At 39.0% G+C, this 19,708-nt stretch overlaps 1 protein-coding gene across 2 annotated transcripts in view; it reads left to right on the top strand.

Moving 5' to 3' along the window:
- Window positions 1–14,762: 14,762 nt before the first annotated feature.
- The window catches only part of HIBADH (3-hydroxyisobutyrate dehydrogenase), an 85,755-nt gene continuing 80,809 nt past the window's right edge, over window positions 14,763–19,708 (top strand). For both annotated transcript variants that reach the window (XM_030264897.4, XM_030264899.4), the window contains exon 1: window positions 14,763–14,921. In XM_030264897.4, the coding sequence (XP_030120757.4) occupies window positions 14,858–14,921 (64 nt within the window). In that variant the 5' untranslated portion in view covers window positions 14,763–14,857. The remainder of the gene's footprint in view (window positions 14,922–19,708) is intronic.

Here is a 19,708-nt window from a genome sequence, read left to right as displayed (position 1 = left end):
ACAGTCTTGTGTCTTAAGGTGTGTCACAGATTACTAGATTATCTTTTGATTTGTAGCCACAATGAATAATCTCTTATATCATCCATACATTCCATGTTTCCCTGGAAAGCAATAAATTCCCTGCGTAGTACTAACTGATCATTTTAGAAGACAGGAGAAGTGTATGTAGAGCAATCTGTCGTGTAAGACCAGATGAACTTTTATAGTGGAAAATGAAACCAGTATTTTGTTCAGCAATAAATATTTGTAAGGAGGTAGAAAGGGCTATTCCTTCTTATCTCAGCCCTCCATTTCTTCTCCTTGCTGCACTTTGCTCTGTATGATGTGATAAAGGGCTGTCTAAGAGTCACAAGAAACTCACTGTTCTCATGTGGGCTGGAATTTAGGAAGAACTCAGGGTTTACAGTCACCAGCTGGGGAATGTCAGCGTTGGTAAAGACAAAGTAGTTTTGCTTTCATTTAAAGCCATTATAATGCAGGTTTGTGGGAATATGATGAGAAATTTGAAAAAAATATTTTCTTTTGCAGCTAACAAAATTTTTATACATGAATGCCTGGAAAAACAAACAACCCACTTCTGTTTCCTAATTTTAAAAAAATACTTCTTAGTTCTGAATTTTTTAAGAAACTTTAGATATTTCCATGTTCACTTAATAAATGTTCATTCAGTCAATAAAGGCAGTTATGGTTTACTCATATTTTGGTATTCAGTTATTATTTCTATTGCTTAATGCATATGGAAGAGGTAAAAAAACCTACTGAAATGCTGACATTCACATGAACGTTGTATATATAACAATAGGACAAACAAATTGAGAATTATCTTGCCTTTTCTTGTACCTATATCCACAATTTTCAGGAAGATTTTTAAACTTCTAAACTTGCCATATTAACCTCATAACTTCGGTATTTTTAAACTTCTAAACTTGCCTTCTTAAGCACATAATGGTGGTTATATATAAAATATAAAACCATTTCTGACTAAAATAAATTTGTGGTTTAATGTGTTCTCATGTATGCTTTTACATGCTAGATTTAGATGCCAATCCTATCCCTCTAGAATTTATAGATATTTTACAGAAAAATGCTGGAGAGCCTTTTCTAATTTTTTATTGCCATGTCAAGAAATTAAATACTTGACCAAAATGGACAAGTGGTGCACAGTGATCCCAGAATCAATAATAAATGTCCTTGTACAAAGATCTGAATAAAGAAAAATGTGACCGGAACCGGTGATACTTGCACTTGGCTGAGAATGATTGAGCACCTTGATAAGTCTGATTTGCTAGACAGATACTATGTCCTGAAATTCATCCATGTGATATAAATCTTTCAGGAAACTTGCTCTTGAGCAGAAAGAAAACAAACAAAACAAAACAAACTACCCAAACAAAACAAACAAAAAAAACCCCTCCAACACTGCTTTTCTATCCTTACTTACATTCTCTGCAAAATATTTAAAACCAAAAAAGTGTTTGATATCAGCATTTCTAACAAAACCTTACTCTTTTGAGATTCTTTTAACACTAACACACTAATTAGAAAAGCTTATTACAGGGATGGTGACAATAATCTCATCTCCTTCTGGCTTGGTTTTCAGCTTTCCAACCCCTGATTTCAGTAACAGAAAACTGGTTTTGTTCAAGCCAGTACTTTACCACAAATGGTACAGTTTTTATGTGCAGTTTTCATTTGCAGGATGTACTTTAAACACATAATATCAATGTTTAGGCAGTATTTATGCATATTTAAAAGAAAAACAAACTAGGAATGTCAAGTATTTTTTAATGATACTATATATATATATATTTATAATCAAAACCATGTTTGTTGGAAGGGATGTCCAGAGCAGCTCAAAGGAACATGTTGCTCAGGGCTGTGCCCAGTCCCATTTCAAATGTCTCCAAGGATGAAGACATTCCATGTCATCTAAAGAACCTCTTTCAGTGATTGAAAACACTAATTGTGAAAATGTTTCTTTGTATCAATTTCCCATGTTCCAGTTTTGTCTCTTGTCTTGTTTTTTCGCTGCAGACCTCTGGAGAAAATTCTGTTCCATCTTTTCTACACCTTTTCCTTAGCTGGTTGTCGATAGCAATAGGCCCATCTCTTCTACAGGCTGAAAAAAATCCCTGCTCTCTCTCTTTTTGTGTCTACATGCACAATCTCCAAGGACTATATGTCAAATACATTTCACCAGGCTATTGACTTGGAAATAAAAAGCTGGCAGAACCCTTTTTTAAGGGTCTTTATTTCTGAAGTGCATAAATATAAGGACAAATATACAGTGGCAAATAAAAATTGTGGTTGCGATAGAAATATTAAATAAAGTTAAAAGCATGTTTGAATTCAGAATTCAGTAACTGGATTTGAACATTACTAGATTCCAAATAAGTTTGAAATTTGGTTTGGGATGCAAAAATTTCCCTGCTTTGTAATTATACTGAGACATTGCTAGCATGAGACTAGTCCCTCCTCAGGCATGAGATGAATGAGAAATAAAAACTGTAATAATGAGGAATATAAACATGCAGTTAACCAGAATTGCCAAAGGAAACAGGGAGCAATTACAGACTCCCAGGGAACAGAGTTTGGGGTGCTTGCAAAACATTGTTTTTATAACTACACTATCTTCTTCAACCTGTGAGCTCCAGTAACTTAGAGCCTTGAAATTAAAAATGGATCCCTGTCACATCTGTTTAACCTTGGATAGATGTGAACTTTTATTCAATCCAGAGCCTAACATTTTTTTCTTTCATTTGTTTACTTTATGTATTACTGTAGTCTGAACCAAACCCATGATGAGTTTTTGAACCATCCCTGAATTCCTCCCCTCTGAGGCCCATCTTTGTTTTGTGTGAGTGACAGAAAAATTATATATTTCTAGGTTTTATTACCAGAGAGAGGTACTTGATGTTGTGGATATTCTGTCTATTGGCATGACATGATGATATTGATGAAGTGTGGTAAGGAAATGCTTCAGTTCTAATGATTTGATTTCATTTTGGTTTGACTCCTATTTCAACACTTCCAAGTTTTAAAAGTGTGGGCCATGTGAGATGTAAAATATATATACTGATGTCACTAATCGGAAGCTCTTTCTGGTCATGCTGTAAAGCACACTTAATCAACTTCTTTAAGATCATGTTACAGAAAGCTATTAACTATACTCTTAAAACAGTTGAATAGTTATAAATAATGTTTCATGTTATGGCTGACAACACTGAATTGCCTGGCATTTAAGGGAACCTAATCACAGGGCATGCAGTCTTGGCCTTCCAGTACGATGGTGTGGCTAAACTTTGGAACATATTAGAAGTCCCATACTATTGCTAACATTTCCTATTAAGGAGAAAGTTTCTTTCTGTGTATTTTGGATTTCTTTTCCAACACTTAATTGCAGCTGATGAAGAAAAGCTATTCAAAAGCTGCCAGGATTTTTAAATCTGTAGAGTGAGATTGATGAAATTTGTGGGTTTTCCCAAAAGAGTATAGGTGAGAGCGGACATGTAAATTTTGTATGTGTGTGCATGTATGTGTGTGACAGAGGAGAAAGCAGGAGCTTACTTCTAAGGTGTGAGACTTGGCAGCACTGCACTGTACAATGGGCACAAGAAACCGCACGTCTGTAAATGACTGCATTTGAATTGCTGTTACTTCACTGTTGGGTTACTTTATTGTTGAAGTGAAAAGGAATGTTTTTAATAAATGAAATAATGAATTAAATGCTTGCACATACTGAGGCTTTACCCTCTGGTGTGTAATTAATATATGTGCACTGGAGACCCAGGTCTGGGGGAGTGTTTCATTTCTTATTTATGATGTTTGCAAGGGGTTTTTTTTTCCCTCCAGCATAGCTCTTACTGGCATACACAGCATGGCATGTAAATGACCACTGAGTAGGTGTCGCTGAAATCTTAGCAGATATAGAACAGGTAAATACCTTTGTTTGGTATGCTTTAGTAGATTTACTGTTTCTCTCAGCCTTTTATCTTTTCTATCTGAAAGTAATAGGAAGCTCCCAAATGACCAACATTTTGTTTTCAGAGGCAGGAAAACTGCATGTGGCAGGAAACAAACAAGCAGTGAGATTTAAAAGTTCTTGTACCTCCGAGCACAGCACTTAAACCTGAGGGACTGAAAGTAGAAAGCAGCCTCCAGCATGCTTCTTATATCCCCTTCTGGGTCTCCCCCAGCACTGGCTGCCACCACTGACAGAGCACAGAGTGCCTCTATACTGTATCTGCATGAAGCTTGGCAGCTTTCCTATTTTCTCATAATGGTTTATGTTTTTATGTCTGTATCCTCATACTAATGCGGTCTCTAGCTCCTCTAGCCTAGCTCAGGCAGTTGTGTCTCCACCATTAAACTGGTTTTTCTTGCTCCTTGGATCCTTGAGCAGCTGTGCTCGAACTGGGGGGCTCGGTGCAGGTTCCCAGTTCCCTGCCAAGACTGGTACCACCTGAGTGATGCAGGAATTCTTTGTCAGCCTTGACTTGGCACCAAGGAAAAGGGCTATTGGGTCATACACTGCGCTTGTGAGAGGCTGAGCCTGGCCTGGGTCTCAACACAGAGGTCGACTCATGCTGCTCTCCCCACAGCCCCTCATTCAGCTTGGAGATGGGTCTAAAGCTCTTGTGTAGCTATTTGTACAGAAAACGTCTCTGTCAACAGATCTTGAGTCTCACCTTCTCCTACTGCTTGCGTTCTGAAACTCTTACATTATGAGTTCTTAAATTCTATGAAAAAAATAACGACCATATGGCTACACACATTACATACAAATCAATTACTAAGAAACACAGTGCTAAAATGAAAATTTGTCTTTAATTCACCCCCCAATGATTTATTATTCCATAGTGTTTATTAACACTGTACAGAGAAGAATATGTTGGATTTGCTATGCAAATTTACATACAGAAAGTAACGTCACCTTTCTGGTGGTCTTTGATCAGCACCATTCAGAAATGCAAATATATTCTAATCACACAACTGTCATACCTTTTCTTATTTCACAAATAAATTTCCTTGTATAAGGAATATTTTTAAAAGTCATAATACTGTAAAGCTTACATTTCTAGAATTTTCTACACAAACATATTTATTAAATGGCTCTCCCTTTTGCTAATAAATATTTTACTTTATATTGTAGCCAAGCTAGCATACTTTGTTGTCCAAAATGTGGTTACATGTTGTTGTGTCTTGGAACTGGAAACTTTCAATCAAAACAAAATTTACATTATTAATATGGGTAACAACTCTTTTGAAACCACAGTGAGGTTACAGCCATGACATATGGCTTTAGTTCACTACATGGCAAAAGATCTGTTGGGCCTGTAATAAGTGTTTTGTACACAAACACCATGGTAAAAATCTGTTTTTACAGTGTTTATTTCCATTATCTTTGCTAGGATATGTCAGTGGGCAACATTTGGTCTGCATATCTGCATATTTTGAATATACTGTGTCTGTGCTGAAGAAGACTCTTTAACGCCTTATGAAGCTGCCTGCTTAGATGCTTCCACTGAGGCCTGACCGAACTTGTCAACAGTATCTGTTACTTATACAGCCTGTAAGTAGTGCAGCTTTTCCATAAAATTGGGTGACAGATGTATGAGTCTGAAAGCCAGTAAGTTATCTTACCAGATTTGAGACTTTCACCCATCATAATCCACACATTGATATCTTTATTTTAGCATTCCCAGAATCCAGGCATTTTTCTGCCTGATAGAAGAGATGCCAAAAGCAAATTCATTCTGTAGTTCTCTCTCTCCTTCCCAGACCTCTGTTGATTTGTGTTCTCCATTCTGCTGCAATTAGTCAACTACCAAGGGAGAATTCATTGAATATTCTTCCTAGTTGTTTTCTAAATTAAAATACAGCTAGTCTTAGTTTTTGTCACTTTAATCACAAGTCTGTTGGGGCCAAATCAACTCGTTTGTCAGTGGGAGTTTGCATAAGCTTTCAAATGGGATGGATTTTCTCCCGTAAAAGAGAAAAAAAATCTTACAAACTGCACCCATTGCATGTCTAACATCACCCTGATTTTCCATTTACATATTGCTTTTTGATCATTTCACACTCAATATTTCACTTAGAAATCATTTATATCACAACTGTACTCGGCCTTCAGTATTATTAGGTAGCATGGAATATATTCAGTGATGGTATGAAAGTTATTTCCAATAGGGCTTATGAAGAACAGCTGAGCAAGTACGACCTCCTGACCTCAAAGTGTTTGTTTACTGGGAACTATACTCCAGTTCTCTACATTTAATCTGTCTTGGACCAAGCTGACATTCCCCTACTAGATTTATTGTATCTCTAGAGACTATTACAAACACAACATTGTCACTGCTTATCTAATAGGATGATAATAGGATTATATTAGTCTAGCGATAATGGTACAATTATTTTCATTTTTAATAGTAAAAAATCGAAGTTTGATTTCATGTTTAGTGAAGTTAACATGTTACTAGGGAAAAAAAACATTCAAAAAGTACTTTTCTTTCAAACAAATCAGCAATGGAAAATATTTCTTATTCCATCTTATTTGTAAATCCAAGCATTGGTTTTTGTATATGAGTAGGCATGCTATGTCAATTTTACAGAAATTATAATAATGAGAAAATTTGACTCAGAAAACCATGTTTCCTATATCAACAACTCTGGATTTTGGAAGTTTGTCATTATGTTTTTTCTTGTGCATCTCTTCCTGGAATTTATCAGCTATCAAAAGGCGGGCACAACAGACCAAATTTACATTTCAATTATACTTAGTTATAATCAAAGTGAACAGAGTAAATTCATTTCTTATTAGTGCTGGTAGCTCTTAATACAACAAAAATCACATTATTTTTAAAATTCAGTAGGGAAGTGCATTAATATATAAAAGAAATGTAAACCAAAATTAATAATGAACAAACTGTTCTATATATATGCATTGTCTCTGGTGAAATTATAGGGCTAGACTTAAAAAAAAAGGTGTGCTATGTATTTAAAACTCTTAAATGTTACATAGAGTGAATTAATTTTAAATTTTCAGTAGGGCTGAAGTTTAGAAAAAAAGTTGGCTCTTTTATATTGATTTATGTTACTTTAGTAACAGTGTCACTGTATCAAAAGTTAATTAATTGCTCTCTTGATCTGCAGTGGATAATGCTCTGGGTATGACTTCTTCATAGCCAGTGGTGTGGAATTCACCTTGGTCCTTCAGGGACCTTATGTTGTTTCCTCTAAAATCAGGAACAAACTCTTAAGAATAGAGTTGATAGGAGCAGGATTACCTCCCACTGGATGAAGTCAACACTTTGCTCAGGAGGATGCCATGTAAAGACAATCTTTCTCAAGAAATGTAGTTTCCTATACTTTGGTGTAGGAAAACGCAAGGGCTGAGTTAGTGCCAGGTTTCCTCTTTCTATATCATAAGGAGGTTAGTTCAGGATTTTATCAGACTAATGTGAGGTTGATGCTTTTAACATGCTACATGTTGGTTGGAAAAATCCTATTTTTTCTGTGTTTTATATGCATGCATCTTTTCCTGGAAAACAATTACCTAATCCTTACTCAGACTCCTTCGGTTTGAGATCAATGTACCATGTAGCTTTTCCACATTGCTTTTCCAAGTTGTCCTACTATGTTCACTTTTTTTTTTTTTTTTTTTTTTTTTTTTTTTTTTTTTGCTACATCAGTACCCAATAAATGGCAGAAGGGCATTGACTGTTTTGTGGAATTCCCACACAGATCAGTATGTTCTATATTTAGTGCATTGCAGGTAGAATTAAAAATAAAATCACCATGACTGATACCAAATATTTATCATACATAGCAGTACGTATTTTGGATTTTGTTTCCTTCTTCAGCTGCTTTTACAGAACCTGCCCATCTAAATCTGAACCAAAGTCATCATCCTTTTTGCATTTCTGTCATCTGAAAGAAGCTTGTAAAAGAAGGTATTTATTAAACACTGCTAGATTCTAAATCCATCAGAAATGCTAAACATAACTTTCAGTTAAAATGCAAAAATTAAATGAATCCTAAATTGCTATGGGATGCTCTACTGATAATTTACACTTCAAATTTTTTAGTGTCAGTTCTCCAGTTCTTCTGTCAGTTCCTTGTGTCTATTCATGGTATAACATATATGCAGTCACCCACACAAAACATCCTACTTATTTGTAAAAGACAGTAGTGGTTGAAATTGCTCATAATCAGAACTGCAACACATTCCATTTAGCAAAATGTTTAAGAAGACTAGTTATTTGAGTGAAATCTTTTCAGGGACTTTGGAAAATCCACACTATGTTCTATGAAATTCAGCTAGATAAAGTATCTCTATTACATCCTCCTTGTGTGAGAATTTGAATTCTTCTAGGAAATAGATATTTGAATCTTTTCAGCTAGCTCTCCAGGAAATTCAGTCAGCACAGTCTAGCCTAAACATCCTAATGGGATCTATCAGAGCTAAAAAGAGGACAAAAACTCTTGTGTTTAATTGACCTCAGTATCAATTAGTGAAAATATTGCTATCCTGTGGTATCCTGCCCATTCTAACATTCTCCTGATGTCCCAGTGAGATGCAGCTGCTTTCCAAACTACAGTACAAATGATTCTGACAAAACCAGACAGTACATCTTCATACCAAAACAAAGTTTCTATGTTCCTCCAGGGCACTGCATTCCCATAGAAGCCTGGAATTTGTGTCCCCTTAGGTATACACAACATTCCAAATTTTGCACATATTTAGCTCAAGGTTGACTACAAAAATGCATACTACTGCAGGATATGTCATATGATTCAGCAAGAAATAAAGCAGGTCCAGTTACACAAGAGCATTTTTCCTGTAGGCGAAAAGAACCACTTGCGTTGCTGCTTATGCATTCCCATTTGTTATCTAGCAAAATGTGCACAGCTAAGAAATGAATGCTGCCCTGAGAATCTCAACACAAATATTTACAAATGTGAAGAATGTTTTATTATGTTGGACCCAAGGTCCCTCTAGCCTAGTAGTCTGTCTCCAGAAATGACCAATCAGAGAGGAAATACTTTGGGATATTTCTCTGGAATGCTTTCCCAGCTCCAACTATTTGTAGCTCAGGTCTTCCTGAGCAGCTACACTGTGCTTTGATTGCATTTTCAAATATTCTAACAGCTCTCTGATGCAGACAAATAAATGCAACAAATACAAGATTAAAGGTTAGAAGGAGCAATGGAACACTGTAGGTTTGGCTACCAAGTCATTTTGATTCAAGTTTCAAATGTACTGTTACATCCACTATAGTTTCTTTTGGCTACACTAAATAGTGTTAACACTGAATTTAAATATCACTCTGCAATGAGGGTCCCATTTTACAAGCATCCTATGCTTGTAACTCTTGCTAAATTCAGTGGAAATTTAGTTATCAGCCCAGACTATAAAACTTGATGTCCTGAAAATGATATCTCCCAAAAATCAATGGAAAACAAAAAAGCCAAACCAAACCAAACCAAAACCCCCAAAAGAACCCACAACAAAACAAAACCCAAACATACCAAAAAAACCCACCCTAAACCTAAACCTCTGAGCAAATGTGATTATTTTATGCCAATGAAGTTAAAGTCAGGGGGCAGTGTCTAAAATGAATCCCTAGATACCCTTAGCATATTTTGGCACAGTGTATGTATTTCCCTTTACTTTCAGAGGTTCTTTATTATTATACCTTATTATTAAGGAAAAAAGGAGTCTTGAATGTAAGAAAATGAAGACTGACAAAAAATACTATAAATGTTCTGTGTTCTTAGGATTGTATGTTTTTTAATTCTTTGGTTTTTCCTTTTATATTGAGACTTTTAAAGAAAAATAAGATGGCTGTATTTTCAACACTAAGAATGAAAGAAGTAGTCTTCTTTACATTTTTTTTCTGTTTATTTACATGTTTGATTACATTTCTTTACACGTCCTGTAACTTAGTGGGCACCATGTACCAACACTTAGAAAACTACCTGTTACTGTACAACACTTAGAAAACTACCTATTAATGTAGAACAGCAGCTGCTTTCTGTATTACAAATGCCCTGGCAAGTTCTCATGTTTTAATATCCATGTTCCAATAGCCCAAATCATGATATACACCTAAGGTATACACATAATTCTTACTGGGTAAGAAAAATGAATCTCAGTCACTTAAACACAAAGATCTAAATTTACTATGTCACTAAGCATTATTTGGGTACTATATAAGTAAATATACACATTTCTTGATGGTCTAAAACTGGGAACCTCATTAGTCTTCCCATGAGCAATAATTTGGTTTTACATTACCAACATCCAGTAGTTTAGGAGCTGATTTAAGCCTGGCCCATGCAGTCCATCCAGAGTGAGGACTGAGTGTGCCACTGCAAGCATTTGTTGAGCAGACAGTAAAACACATGACTGAAAGGCTGTAGGTTAACAACACTTCTATCTGCATGCCTGAGGGGGCCATAAACTGTAATGCAAGGGTGGGAATAAACAGTGAAGGCTTTTTTAAAATCCTGCTCATTTCACAGGTCCAGTATAGGAAGCTGTAAAAAGCCTAACCTGACTGGATTGAGTGGGAGGATCTCCAGGTATACCTACATTTGAGTAGCAACAATGATTTATAGGGGTTTAGCAGGTAAAAAATGAGTTCTTAAAATAATATCTATACTGTTTTTATAAAGCACCATAAGATCTGCCAATGAAAATAGACATATACCAGTTACATATTTACTATTTGTTTTTGTCATATACAATTTTTGTCCTGTTCTTTTTTATGTGTTGTGCAAAACAAATTCTACCTGTGATAAAGCAACAAGTAGGCTAGGAAGTTTTCCTTCATAAAATAGCTCCAACCATAATCAGTATGATATTTTGAGATCCCATTTCATGCCTCAGCCATAAGGTTGGCATTACTGCTTTTAAGATGCAATACACCATTGATGAAACAAAACTTTAAAGCAAATTAAACATTGGCAATCTCTCTACCACTGGCAAAGGCACAGTTGTTAAGAGTTTGTCTTTGTTGCATGTTTGCAGTGTAATCACTGATTTCTGGAAACTTTTCTGGCAGTCAAAAATATCCAGTGAATTCATTTTTGTAGGCAATTTTATACTTGACTCACATTACTTGAAAACATTTTAGTTTGAAAACTAGGGGTTGTATGCACTCAAATGAGGTATTTATCTCCATTCTTAACACAAGGGAAAAATAATAATTTGTAGAGCCAAGCTATACAAATAACAGTTTATTTGCATTTTAACTATTAGTTTCAGAAGTCATCACATACAAATCTTTATGAAACCCACTACTAGGTATGAATAAGGAGAACATGCTGTTTTGTTTGAAAAATAACCAGCATTTATGTCCTGGGTTTTAATGTAAGTAAAATTTACTTAAACCAAAGACATTTTTAAGTTAACAAAGCTTTTTTCCTTCATTTTGTGTGGCAAAAATGTAATTTGGTAGGCAAAGAAATAAACACACAAACCAAAATTAACTAGCAAGACTTAGTGAGATAAACTTCTACAAAGGCAAAGTTACTTTTAACAGAAGGAATTTACTGTACTATATGCCTACTAAAAATTCAAACATCTCTAGAGGGCATTTTGGAGAAAATAAAAACCACTAAAACTCTATTTCATTTTCTCCCATCTGAAAATGCTCTGCAGTATGGTAGCCCTGCACCATCTAGACTGCAAGTGTTTCCTTCTCATACTGGCTACCTTAGTGGTACTAAGCTACTAATATCAGTTCTATCAGCACTTATAATATAAGCAGAGATTCCATTTAATCCAATCTCAAGGAATTTTATCTGTCTGCAAAAGTAAATTCTGTACAAAAGCAATGTAAAAGCTATAGTATTATAGTGGTCGTGTCTGTAACAAGCCTTTATAAACAAGTGTGCTGGCAAAGTTCTACAAGGCTAAATCTACTACATTTTTATGAATAGGATTATCCTTTTTCCACTTTCTCCTAATTTTTTTGGGAGTAATTATAGTGTATTTTTATTAGGTTGGTACTAAGTTTATTCTCCTCATTTACCTTTGAAACAAAGAATGCATTATTTATACCTACATAACAAAACCAACTTAGACATGAGAAAGTTGCAGAGAAAGATGTAACTATAGAGGTAAAGCTGCATCTTGTAATGAGAGTTAAAAATAGAATTCCAGGACCACAATGAGTACAGCATTAGACTCTTTGCACATTCCTCTACATTTAACTCATCTCCCTCCCACCCCCCCGAAACCGCCCCCTCCCAAAACTGAAATTACTTTTCTAACTCATTTCAGACTTGATAGGAATCTAGACCAAATTGGTAAAGGGGCAATAACTCTGAAAATGTAAGGTGGTGAAGAAGCAGGCTGGAATGCAAAAAACTCCCATGTTTTCTAAGTACTGTGTGATTACATGTAAAAATCAGGTCTCAAAGACTTCCAAAGACCTTGTTTGGACCATACCTCAGTACAAATTTCTGCCAGTATAGTTGCTCAATGAGGAGTCACACCTCTTCTCATCACAAAAAAAAAAAAAAAAAAAAAAAAAAAAAAAAAAATCAAGTACAAGATGGTAGTCAACCTCAACCTCTTCCCCACTGAGGACAAGGGTAGCTCAGTAGCTTAATTCACTTGGCAGCCTTCAAATGGCCCAGTGAAAGAGATGAGTGAGCTTACAAATATATTGGTGTAATTGAGTCTGTGGAGCTCCAATGTTTTGCAAAGTGTTGTCAAGTGGAAGAGTTTCTGTGTTTGTGTCTCTTTCCATTGTTTTAATACAGAGATGCTTCTTTTTTTCTCACATCATATTCTGTCTCAGTGTTCAGCTGAGAGGCAATGAGAGGCAATGAAAGAAATAAGCAACTGGGTGAAGGTATGAGATCAGCCTACTGAGTGGTAGCACTCTCACATGTCACAGTAAAGCTACTATATGAACACAGCCACCTTCACTGCCCACAAAATTCCTTTATGTTGAGCTAGGTTGATTTAACTATAGTTAACTGTATTGTTTTATACAGATAAATATATATATTATGATAGGAGAGCTGAACTCTCCTAATGTTTAGCTTATTCTTTCTGTGCTAACATATAATTAGTGAAGACATGTTGTGGTGAGTCATGTGCCTCATGACTACACTCCCAGAAGTCTGTAAGTGATACCACATAACAGCTACAAAAAAAGCTCTGACCTAACAAGAGTAACCTAATGACTGACAGAGTACCCAGCATCCTGACACAACAAAGCATGGCAAGTTTTTCTGTCAGGAAAAGACATTTGTGGGAGACGCCACATTAACAATTTTGTTCCAAAGATATGAATGTGGCAGTTGCAGGACTGAGGCTGAAGCTTTGCTCTGAGAAGGCAGCACTCTCCTGCCTCCAGCCTGCCCTCCCTCAGAGCATGTTGTGCTTTCTCACATGCCCGCCTGAAGCTGTCCCAGAGTGGCCAGAGGGGTCTCTAGATGTTGGGCTGAGAGTGAGCGGCCCAGCTCTTGCAAATTTTATTGATGTTGATAAACTCTCTGCTAGGCCTTTGGGAAGTGTTCTCTGGGCACGATTGTACTGGGTTTGCGTGGCAAAGTTTTGGCAGTGGGTGGGCTCTGCAGGGCTGGCTTCTGTGAATAGATGGCCCTGCAGCCCATGGTGACCCTGGTGGGACAAGCTGTCCCCCTGCAGCCCATTGTGGTCCTCAGTGGAGCAGAGATCCACCTGCAGCTCATGGAGAACCCCACGCTGGAGCGAGTGGATGTGCCCACAGGAGTCTGTGACCCCACGGGAAATCTGTGCTGGAGCGAGTTTGCCGGCAGGATCTGTGACCCCACAGGGAGATCCACGCTGGAACAGTCTGTTCCCGAGGGACTGCACCCCATGGATGGGATCCTACACTGGAGCACTCTGTGAAGATCTGCAGCCCAGGAGAAGGAGGAATTCCTCCCTGGAGAAGACCAGGGAGGAATGTCTCCCATGGGAGGAACCCCCTGCTGCAGCAAGGGAAGAATGTGAGGAGCTCTCCATCGGAGGAGGCAGAAGCGGCAGAGACAACGTGGGATGAAGTGATTGCACACTTTTCCCAAACCACTGTGTCGCTGAGGGAGGAGGAGGTAAAAAAATTAGGAGCGAAGTTGAGCCCGGGAGGAAGGAAGGGGTGGGGACGAAGTGTTTTAAGACTTAGTTTTGCCCAAGACAGTAACTGGTGAGTGCTCTCTCCCCATCCTTATCTCGACCCAGGAGCCTCTCGCTGTATTTTCTCCCCACGGTCCAGCTGAGGAGGGGCAGCGATGGAGCGGCTTTGGGGCAGCTTGGCTCCCAGCCGGGTAAAGCCCATAGAACGACGAAGTCATAGAAATCACAGAATGGTTTGGGTTGGAAGGGGACCTTGAAGGTATCATCTAATTCCAGCCTTCAATAAATGCCAACTCTTATTTGCCACCTGACTCGACAAAACAGTGCAAGGCGGCTTTTTCCGTCGCCCCGTTCCGTCGCCCCGTTCCTCTCTCTCTTCAGCGAAGCCTCCTCCCCCGGCAGCAGAGCAAGAAGACGAAGCGGCAGCGGGCCGGCCCGGGCAAGCAGAGCTGGAAGGAAACGCCTCCCGGGAGCCGCGGGCAGCGGGACACGATGTCCCACCGCCCCAATGAGGTGCTCCAGCACCGGCCCGGCCCCCGCCCCGCCCCGCGCTCCGGCCCCATCCGTCACGGGGCGGTGGGCGGGGCCAGCCGCCCGCTGGGAAGACGCTGCGCCCTCCTATTGGCTGTGCCCCGTCGAGCGCCGTCCGTGGTTGGCTGCGGCGGCTGCCGCTCGCGGCGCGCGGGCGGTGGCGGCGGGCGGCGGCGGGCCGGAGGTCACTCGGCACGGGGGCGCAGCATGGCCGCAGCGGTGGTGCGCAGGGGACCTGCGGGCTGGTGGCGCTGGCACCGGCGGGTGATGGGTAAGGACCTGCCCCTTCCCTCGGCTCCAGTGGCCCCGCTCTGCCGGCCGGGCGGGGAGAGGCCGGGCCTCTCCCGGTGCGCGCAGCTGCCGCGCTGCCCTTGGCGGCCGCGGGGCCTCCGAGCCCGGTGCAGCTCCGGAGCCGCCTCCCTGTGCGGCGTCCCCGGTGGCGGACCCCGCGGGCGGTCACGGCTGGCGCGGCTGCCGCCTTATTCGGGGCTCCGCCGGGGCTTCGGAGCGGCTTGACTTAATAAATGTTTTCACTCATTTGCTTAAAATAGCGTGCCTGGAAATCATCAGAGCCCACAAAAGCCTCCTGTGGCAGCAGTGACATGTCTGCGGTACCTGTCACCTAGGTGTGGGCTGTTCAGCCCTCTCGGTCACTGCATTTGATGATTTTCTTTAAACCGAAGGTAGATCCAGCGGCACTTCCTCCTGTGTCGGCTCTGCAGGCACTGGTGCTCACCTGTGGCTGGTTCATGGGCAGTGGAAGGAGCAAGCGCTGCAGATGTCCTGTTGGTACAAGCAAAGGAAGATTGTATTTGTAGAACTGGACCTAGACATTCTCCCTTTCCAGAGTCCTGAAAAATCACACAGCTGTTCCTAAGTAGTTGAATTGCTGAAGTAAATTATTAAAAATAAACCTTCAGTAGTTTTTTCAGTGTCATTTTGATTGCAGTCTGTTGGTCATGTATGTCACTTTGTGGTTAGGCTCCCAACACATAGGTGAAGGGTTTTAACTAGCAAAGTAGAAGAAATATATTCTTTTAAATGGTATATGGTTCTAAAATCTTGAACACTTAAGGACGTGTTTCAGGAATTACTAAATTACTTTCAAGTAGGTAACTTTAAAAACATTGTAACTCCCCTTTAAACCACACTTAAACTAATGAATGAAAAATGTTTGATAATTTTGACATTATCTTGCAGTGCTCTTTTTGCTTCACTGTCTCGTTTCCACTAATGCTTTTTTTTTTATAGTTGTAGTTCTGATGTTATGATAAGTAATAACTCAGGTGCAGCAGGCATGTTGGTCTCATGCTAGTAAAGTTAAATACAGGGGACCTGTTTATGTGTTTAGTACCTTTTGAGATACCCCAATTAAAAGCAATAGCTTTCAAGTAGTTTTGAACTTTCTGTGCATGGTTAACTGTCAGGTATTTCTGTAAGAGATTTGAAATCCACTGTCATGGTCAATTTCCAAATGACTATGTTTAATGTAGGGCAGATGGTGGGGATCTTGTTTCTTGGTGGTGAGCATAGGTGTAAAAAGCAAACCAACACTGGTCCTTAAAGTTGAAAAATATAGTTTGCCTTTACCTGAAGATTTGAGTAGGAAACTCTAACTTAGCCTAAGGAGAAATTGTGACTCTCCCAAGAAACTTCCATAGAAGAGAATTTCACCCGCAGCATTTAAGCTCTGGCTTAGTCAGTAGTGACTGTGGACTGTGCTGAAAGTACTCTTGACTGAGAAATGTCTGTGGGATGAAGGTCTAAGCATTAAGCCTTCTTAACTGCTAAGCTCTATTGCTTAGTTATATGTCGCGGCTTCCCCATCTCTAATGCATTTACTAAGTTTGCCATTCTTTTCTTTAGTCTGACAGTTGGGTTTTGAGTAGTGATTTCATCATCTGTCCTGAGTGAATTGCCATCCTGGTGAAGGAATTCTGCCAGCTCTGAGAGCTGTCCAACACCACAGCTTGGTTAGCAAGCAGGCTGTCTTCCTCCTCTTACTGAATGCTCCTTGGTTACTCAGTCAGTTGCTCTTTGCAGCTGGTGCAGACCATGATGGTTTGTTTTTTCTGTATGTTTATATTAGAGACTGTTACATGTTCTAGGAGAAAAATAAGGAACAGAGGGCCAATTTTGGAGGAGCTTCTTGGATGTGTATGTTTGTATATTAGTCAGGTGGACAGAGACTAGGTAGTCTTGTGTTTTGCAGATGGCAGGCACTGACAAAGGTGCTTCATAGAGAGAGTTTATATGACCTTACTTAAAATTATATTTTGATGGATATGGAGAAATCCCTCCTGGGGACTGCTGGGGGGGCGTGAAGAGGAGGTTGATGAATTATGCTGGCTGGGAAGAGAAGCTTTTCTGGTGAGTGGAGATTCATCAGCTGAGGGAGCTGTTCATCAAATAAGACTAGAGAACAAAAATGTCCTTACAAGTAGTTTTGTTGGAGTGGAGGGGAGCCATTCACTTAATAGTTCAATAGTACTTTTCCTGGCTTAACAGTACTTTTGCTGATGCAGTAGCTCTGCTTGAATTGTTGAATGACTCTATGCTCTGGTGCAGAGATTAAGCAGGGATTATAACAGAAGACCTGCTGCTCAGAAGTCCAGCATGTTACTTAGTTAAGGGATCAAGTGTACACTTGATATTCTTTTTAGATGAAAATTACTTACTATAAGGTTTTCTCTGTAATGTATTAGCAAACATTTAATGAGGTATAGATACAAATAAGAAAAACTATGTGTAAGAAGACTGATAGCCTCTCTGGTTTTGATCAGTAGACTGTTACAGAGGCAAGGAAAAACAAGTGAGATGTTTTCAATGTAAAGCTGGCCAAATTTAGAGTATTATAATCTTAAATTATTATTTTGGCAGAATGCACTTCTCTAAATCATTGCATAACCTTTAAATGTCAGTGACCATGGGGAAATTTAAATTCCATTGGCAAAACTTCTAGGAACAGAAGGATTCTACCTATGTACAGCTGGTCTCTCTAACTTCTATATTTCTTCATCTAGTTCCCTCCCAGGATCTAGTTTCAGTAGGGTTTTGTATATTGCATACAGAAGTCCACAAAACACAGAAACTCGCGCTGATCCTTTCTTTCATAGTAGGAAGGAGAAAAGAGATTATGTCTTCTGTTGTGCTTGTACCAGAACTTCAGATGCTAAATCAGTAGGAAAATCTTTCATTTAGTGGCTCATTTTGAATTGTCGTCATGTTTCCTGCTCCTTGTCAAGTGACTTCATGTGTATTTTCTCATAAAGCCCCAAGCAAAACCAGCAACTTCAGTAGCTGAGCTTACTCTGAGCATCTTCCCATGATCCTCTTAGATCTCACATATTGGAAAAGAGGATCCAGAGAGATCAAGGTCATTAATATTCACTGATCCAGAGAGATCATGATATTAGTATGAACTGCAACCACTTTGATTAGGAAGCTCTTATGGGATGGGGCTGTGTGGACTCTCACCCTTGTGCCGTTTGGTGAATATGGTTCAAAATAAATTTTATAAAGCCAAAAATTAAGTAATATAGTCCAAATTATATTTTGGGAGTTACTTGTTTCTCAGTCCTGTTCTTGGCCAGTTAGAGTACAAGAACACTGGATTTTTTCCAGGTCTGCTGTCTGTGGTTCTACCCAGCTATTAGACCCTTTTTGTTTGATTACAAAGAGATGTCCTCAGTTCTGCATATTATAGTGTTTGTGCAGTCAAGTATTTGCAGTGAAATCAGGGCAGCACTGGAGCTGGAATTCAGAATAGCTGTAGCTGGTTTTGCTCACAATTAGCTTGATATACAGATTAATCTGTATTGCTGGTTATGTTCCCAGGGAAGGAGAGTTAGTTGCACATGGTATTAGTGATTATTTAAAAAGCAGATTCTGTTGCTCCTCTTCTGATGTTCAGCCCTCTCTTAGAAGTTAAGTGTGGACTGGGCATTTTTCCAGCCATGTGATTGTAGCAGGTTACTGTTATGGTCGAAGTAAAATGTGTTCAGTACCACAGGGACAGTTTCAGCAAATGCTTATACAATTGATGGGATTGGTTAGTGTACGTGATATGGGTTTGCAGAATATCAGTCCTTAGACGTTTGAATTACACAGTTATTTCAAAACTGAGCTTGTGCTACTTATCAGATGCTAAAAAGTGCCAACATACGTGAGCTGGACATCACATTCTGTGAAATCACCTGGGGAGGTTCATCTAAAGGGAAAACATTTTAAAATATGCCATGCATCTACGTGTAGTTGGTTCAAATTTAATTGAAATCATCTCTATTGTGAACTAATTTAATAAGTCTTCTAAACCAGTTTTCTTCTGTTTGAGTACCTGGAGAGCTGAAGGTTTTTCAAAACTGTTAATCAAATTATTTAATTTTGAAATGTCTTATATAATACTGTGAAAAGTTAAACCAAAATGAAGTCAGAAACTGACTCAGGATTTGAACTACTTCTCTAACAGTTCAAATTCCCATGATTTGAATGTGTTTTAGCATATAACAGAAAGTGGTCTCTGATTCATGGACTGAGAAAAAAAAATTCAACAGAGACAGACAAGAGGAGAAATAATAGGAGGAAAGAGGCAAAATAATGACACAAAACTAAATAATACCGGTCAGCAAGTTGTCTTGTATCACAGCCTAACTTTTGCCATGCCTTTCTGGGGATACTGCAAAATGACGATTTTAAGGAAGGCCTTACAGTAGAAGAATGTGTTCATTTAATGGATATTTACCTTGTGAAGAGCTGCCTTAGAGGCACAAATAAGTGCATATTGGCAATAGACACATCACTGCAGTCTAATTACGAGCTGAACTCTTAATATTAAGATGTGATGACAGTCTTTAAAAGTCATCAAAGCAAAGCAGTTTTACGTAACATTGTAGAGAAAAAGAAGGCAGGTTGCAGAGAAGGAGTAAAAGTAGCATGGGCAAAATGTCCTTCTCAATTCCCGGCATGAAGATCAAGGCAAAATTATGTCTGTTGAGGCCAGTGACCAGGCTCTGAAGCAGCTGAGATCTCAGATGTAATGGATGAATCAGTGAGATTTAA

The sequence above is a fragment of the Taeniopygia guttata genome, chromosome 2 (assembly GCF_048771995.1).
Source record: "Taeniopygia guttata chromosome 2, bTaeGut7.mat, whole genome shotgun sequence".
NCBI lineage: Eukaryota > Metazoa > Chordata > Aves > Passeriformes > Estrildidae > Taeniopygia > Taeniopygia guttata.
The sequence above is the reverse complement of the archived record's forward strand: the minus strand, read 5'-3'. Positions and strand labels throughout refer to the sequence as shown.